This window comes from Scomber scombrus, chromosome 7, assembly GCF_963691925.1.
Source record: "Scomber scombrus chromosome 7, fScoSco1.1, whole genome shotgun sequence".
Classification (NCBI taxonomy): domain Eukaryota; kingdom Metazoa; phylum Chordata; class Actinopteri; order Scombriformes; family Scombridae; genus Scomber; species Scomber scombrus.
This window is the reverse complement of record NC_084976.1, coordinates 21,498,830-21,504,829: the sequence shown is the minus strand read 5'-3', so window position 1 is coordinate 21,504,829 and position 6,000 is coordinate 21,498,830. Positions and strand designations below refer to the sequence as shown.

At 38.8% G+C, this 6,000-nt stretch overlaps 1 protein-coding gene across 1 annotated transcript; it reads left to right on the top strand.

The window, feature by feature from the left end:
* The first annotated feature begins 245 nt into the window (after nucleotides 1-245).
* Nucleotides 246-1,607, top strand: LOC133983214 (apolipoprotein A-IV-like). The gene is made up of 4 exons (XM_062422212.1): nucleotides 246-341; nucleotides 447-498; nucleotides 646-796; nucleotides 913-1,607. The coding sequence occupies exons 2-4, from the start codon at nucleotides 459-461 to the stop codon at nucleotides 1,487-1,489; spliced, it is 768 nt and encodes a 255-aa protein (XP_062278196.1). The 5' UTR covers nucleotides 246-341; nucleotides 447-458; the 3' UTR covers nucleotides 1,490-1,607.
* Nucleotides 1,608-6,000: the final 4,393 nt, after the last annotated feature.

Here is a 6,000-nt window from a genome sequence, read left to right as displayed (position 1 = left end):
AATGCTTTTGTTGAGAGGGGTCAGGAGTTGTCATTTTGGGATAACTACTGCAGTGCTTCCCAAGATAATAAGATAATTTGTGTTGTTAGATATTCCTAAAAGCCACATAACTTCACTGTACTTCAAAGATTGTGTCTGTGTTGTAGCCTCAGCAGTCATGTGATTGTAGTCAGGAGAAGCAGCAGAAACAGGAAGAGAACTGTCATGACAACATGGCAGGGACTCCTGGACTTTGGCTCTTGACTACAACTGTCACCTGTCTTCGGTATATATACATGAAACGCTCGCAGAACACACTCACAAACCCGCTAGACACCGAGAGATACAACAGCTAAAAGCAGGTGAGAATTTCACTACATTTAAATGACAGCATTGAGAGGAAAATTTTAATGTTTTAACAGTGTTACTCCAGTTTGAAAATTAACTAGATCAAAATTGTTTTTCAGCAAGACACAGTCATGAAGGTGTTCATGGTACTAACCGTTGCAGTGCTGTCTGGTAAGTTGCAAGCTCCTGGTTTTTACCTTTAAGCAACATTTCCACATCGCTAAGTCAACAAGCAGAATTCATAGCATGGGCTCAGCAGCTAAAAGCAAGTAAAATATACTGAACTGCTCTGAAACTGTTCTTGTCTCCATACAACAGGCTGTCATGCCAACCTCTTCTATGCTGATGCACCCAAGCCACAGATGGAAGTGCTGACTGATGCTTTTTGGGACTACATTGCAAAGGCCACTGAGACAGCTGATGACACCCTCCATATGATCAGGAAGTCACAGCTTGGAGAGGAAATCAAGTAAGTTGTGTGACATACAGTGCCAGGGGTAACTAGGCCTATGTCTGACATGTTTCACATGTTTGGGATTTGTATGGTATTACACAAACTTCTGATCTTATTTTTCTGTCTTCTAGTGCCCGCCTAGCAGAGAGTGCTGATGTAGCCAGCAAGTATGCAGTCACTCTGCAGGAGCAGCTTCCCCCTGCAGCCCAGGACCTGATGACCAAGATCACAGCAGAAGCTGATGTGCTCAGAAATGTGCTGACCCAGGAACTGAGCATGGTCAGGGGAAAGCTGGAACCTTACACAGAGGACATGAAGGCCCAGATCCAGCAGAGAGTGGAGCAACTGAAACAGGAACTGGCCCCCTACGCAGACTCCCTGGACTCAGATGCTCTGAGAACCACCCTGATGCAGAGGAGTGAGGAGCTGAAGATCAACCTGGAGCAGAGTGTGAAGGACCTGCAAGCTCAGCTGGGTCCCTACACGGATGACCTGAGGCAGAAAGTGGACAAGCATCTGCAAGATTTCCAAGATAGCGTGGCTCCCATGACCGAGAAGGTCCAGGTTGAGTTGAGTCAGAGAGCCAGTCTGGTGAAACAGATTGTTGCCCCATATGCTGAAGACCTGAGGGTAAAGCTGGACCCCTACGCTCAGGACCTCCAGGCTCAGCTAATGTCCCTCTACCAGTCCTTTGTCAAGGCCAACTAAGTGAACTTCCACACTATGCTCCATCATGTATCAAGATGCTGGCCCTGTTTGGTCTACCTCTGCTTGAAGCATGAAATGTATTGTACTGCAAAGCAAATTAAACTGGACAACAACATAATATTTATTGTTTAGTGCAACAGTTGCAAAGCAAACCTCTGCACTTGTCAACCATGTATATACTTTGTTTTTAATGTGTGTTGTAAAGTTGGAAACTGTATCATTTTGTAAATTCTGTAAGTTATAAAAAAAATAATAATAATCTAGAAAATATAAATCTGGTAAATCTTATTCTGTATTTTTCTGTTTTTTAATCATCCCTCTGAATCTATTTCTATACAGTAGCCCTGATACACTTTAGAGCATACTGTGTGTTTAATATTCATCCTGAAAGAAGGATGATTGCAAGTTATACGTCACACAGATGGGACACATGCTGTATTTTTCCCAGGAGAAAACTAGTATTTTGACTTCATCTCCCGTGTCTTAACATGTCCGGGCTCCTGTCACAATTTTGTCTCCTAGTTTCTCCAGAGGCACTATTATCTTTATTCTTGTACTTGTTGACACTTGTCATGAAACTGCACCCCTGTGGTCTTAACACTAAAATCAAGATATTGCTGTGAGAAACATTAATGACCGAAGTGATGTGAAAGAGGATTAGACAACTTTCTAATTAGATATCACATACTGTACAATGAAAGGTGCTCTAAAATTCAGGTGCATTTAAAACAACACAGATTTTTTTTTCTGTCATAAAAAACTAAAATTGTGCAACGTTATTGTTTTTGAACTTACAACACAAAGCTTTATCCTCCCCCTGATGACAGTGCCAGCATCCAACGTGGAGGGTCAGAGTCCAATGACAATACTGCATACACACTCACATGCACACCCAACATTTACAGTGCATATTTGGTCATTGGTAACTTCAAAACAAAGAGATAACAAAAACCGCATTTAAAAAAAAAATTTGAGTCATTCTTGAGATATCTCACATGTTAAATCCCTAATTATAATTTTGAAAGCATTTAGTTTTATTTGAAGATAGAAGGATTGTGATTTGACAGATTACTATTGTTTTTGACTGATTTGCTTTTCTTTCTTCTTAGAGCATAAGGCCACAGTGAGTAACCCATTCCGATTCAGAACAGTAACAACCTATTTTGTGAGTATCAACAATTCTTGCAAATACATCTATACGTTTGTAGGTTATAAATTAGTACTTTTTACTAATTTTTTTTTTACTATTTTATCTGAAACTTCCTTGAATTCAGTCTGCCCTTAATATAACTACTGCATTTTAAGGTGCTACAATCAGTGAGACACAAACTAGTCAAACGACAGCAAAGCTCAGAGAGACTACAAATGCAAACCTGATCTCACACACAGAGAAGGACTATTCATTATTCACACCGACTGTTCACACTGCATTATCAGTCAAGACAGTCAAAAGGCATCGTTAGGCCTCGATCCCAACTGCTGCTTTTTAATACTAGGGGCTAGACTTGTGTCTGCCCCATTCAAACTCAACGACGCAGACCACTGAGGTGGGAGTTGTTTTTTGATGCAGGACTTTCTTTGAACAAGACACATCTTGTTTGTTTTGGAGTTAGTTTTTTCACGGTAACGAGAAACAGAGATCCAATCTTGTTTTGATGTAGATTAGATGTTACTGGACTATTGCATTCTGACTATTGCATTCTGATTTGATAAGCTGATCAGTGCCTGTTGAGATGAGACATTGCTGTCTCATGTTGTTTGTCATTGTAAATTCTCTCAAGCTGTGCTTTTGTTCCAACTTGTTGTCCCCTATGGGCTAGGCTGGTTTCAGATAGCCCAGCCCATAAGGAAACTTTATTATATAATACAATACAATAAGAGATGTGCTGTTTCCAATACCAGAAGCTTTAAAAGGGTAGTTTATTTTGGAAAGCAAAAATAATGGAATGCAATTTGTAGAAAATTTGGCAGTTTAGTCTTCTGCTTTACTGTTCATACAATACAGAAAGTGGCTCTTAATCTACAGGTTTGACATGTATTTTATAGGTTTAAGCAGTAAAAAAAAAAGTCAGCTGTTGAAACAATGGATTGGGTTGGTTATTTGTAGAGTTGGCAGATTGATCAACAGCTTCTCCCATTATTGTGTCAAATTGACCTTGAGCAAAACATTGAACCCCAGATTACACCTGTGTATGTGTATGTGTAGTGAAAAAGTTTAACTCCTTTTGGACAACGCATAAGTAATGCAACACTGTCCCTGTTTGTACCAAATAAGTTGTCAGTATTTGCCATGCCAATACAAGAGGCTACACTGCCACCCAGTGGTAAAACTATGGCAGAGCAGCGTGAAGAGTTGAATGTGAATCAAATATTTCTGTTTATATTATTTTCATAAAGGGTAATTTAGAATGAATGAGTGGGCACAAATTCTGTTGTCTTACTAAAGTCAAATTCAACAAGTAATGTGGCTAGCATTTAGTTGCAATTAAATATTCTGTATCAACTTTTTAAACTTTCCATTTTGTTGAATATCCCTCTCAAACACAACAGAGACAGTTAATTGTACTGTGTGTTCCCTTTTTGTTAAGTAAACATGCAATACAAAATGTCTTAATTTGAATATTTTGAAACAGCAGCAGTAGATATTTTGCTCAAAACATTATGAAATAAACTCAGCATGATTCAAAATACAAAATGAAGACAGAAATAACATGTGCAAAACAAGTTCACGTTAATCAGCATTCCAAGGACATTTGAGATAATTAAGAGATGCGATGAGAGAGCCACTGGCACCTGTCTTGGAAAATGAAAATGTTTTTGATGTTGTTTGTTTGCCAGGAATAGAGCATAGGAATGAGGAACCCGGATACAAAAAAAAGTAATGTTCATTTACTAATTTGAACTTTGGTGTCGCAACATACCTGTGTGAATGTCCATTAACTTCTATTGCTTGCCAGTCACTTTGAAATAGACTAAAGTTAGGTGGAGTTTCTGAGGAAAAACAGAAGCAGGACAATCAATCAGCTATAAAAAATGTGTGTAAATTAGATTTTAATATGATGAGGTGTCAGAAAATTACACATTACTTCTGGTTGGGATTTCAGAGACCTCATGAGTTTTATAACAATTCATTTATAAGAGAGGCCTAACAGGGATCTAGATTTAGAGCTCTCTGGGGTCTAAATAAAGCAAGATTATGTAACCTCTGCAGAGCAGCAGCAACAGCGGCCTCTGCTGCCAGTGGCAATTACAGGATGTTGGTGCATTTAATTATGTTGATATCTGAGCTTTTAGGGTACTGCACTATTGTAACAAGAGAGAACACTATTTGAAGTGGAGCAGACTTCAACACTTATGCCATGTCTAGACTGCTAGCAAAGCGTCAGCAGGACGTTTAGCGGCAGCAGTCTGGTATTCTGCTAAAAAAGCTGCTCACAATCTAGACACAGGGTTACTGTTGTGACATCCCTCACTGTGCTTCTGGCAGATCTTACTTCCATGATCGTCAACATCTGGACCCACAGCAGCTGTGTGCTAAAATTCTAACAGCTAGCATTATACTGATTTATGTTACGATAATTTTCACACACCGTGGAAAATCCAGTCAGGTGGTTGCTAGTATGTGTATGTGTGTTAGTTCTGTCATAGTTACATATTAGTGAGATAACAAGTTATTGTAATTCACAGAAGGGCTCATCAGGCGAGCCAGATGTCGATTATTAGCTAAACACCCATCCGCACATACTCATAGAACTGAAGTTACATAATGCAACAACAGCCATTCAGGGCACGGAGTGGGGATGAAAGAGTTGCCATTCTCCCAATTACATGTCAGTGTACCGTCACAATGATTTTGAAGCTGAAGGTAAAATAGTTTCATAATGTTGCTTTGAGCCTACATATAAGTAATGGCATTATGTAGAATAACATACTGTATACAGTATTTCTTTGTATGTGAATGACACCTTGACAAACAAAATGATTATATATACAGTACCAGTCAACAGTTTGGACCTGGTACTGTGTATGCTAATGTATACATTTTATAACATTTAAAACATTGAATATTTCCCTATGCTTTGTGGTCATGTTGTGGTCGTTTGTGGTCAATTAATTTTTCACCTTCATCACTGTACTACAGTACTTTTTTACATTCAGACACAGATATTTAAAGGGGGAAAACATTGTTGTGTCATGGTTTTCATACAAGGCAACAGGGACTGAGGACCCAGAAACAGGAAAAAACGTAACTTTTTAGTAGCGATAAAATATACAAGAAGTAATTAAGAAATTAACAAGAGCTGGACAGTTACAAATAAACAGACAACGATGTTGGTTCAAAATTTAATAGAAATATAAAGATCTGGGGGAGGTGAGAAAGGCGTTAGAGTGTTAGGGTTAGGGTTAGGGTTACAGCAAGAATTATTGATTTATTTTTACACTTACAGCAGCAGGGTCTGTGGGACCTTAAACAAACAACCCCAAACAAGGACAAGTCAATGTCGACTATT

Coding starts and splice junctions, on each gene's coding strand:
- LOC133983214 (XM_062422212.1), top strand. CDS start 459: ATGAAGGTGTTCATGGTACTAACCGTTGCAGTGCTGTCTG. Junction 499..645: donor AACCGTTGCAGTGCTGTCTG/GTAAGTTGCAAG, acceptor TCCATACAACAG/GCTGTCATGCCAACCTCTTC. Junction 797..912: donor CAGCTTGGAGAGGAAATCAA/GTAAGTTGTGTG, acceptor TCTGTCTTCTAG/TGCCCGCCTAGCAGAGAGTG.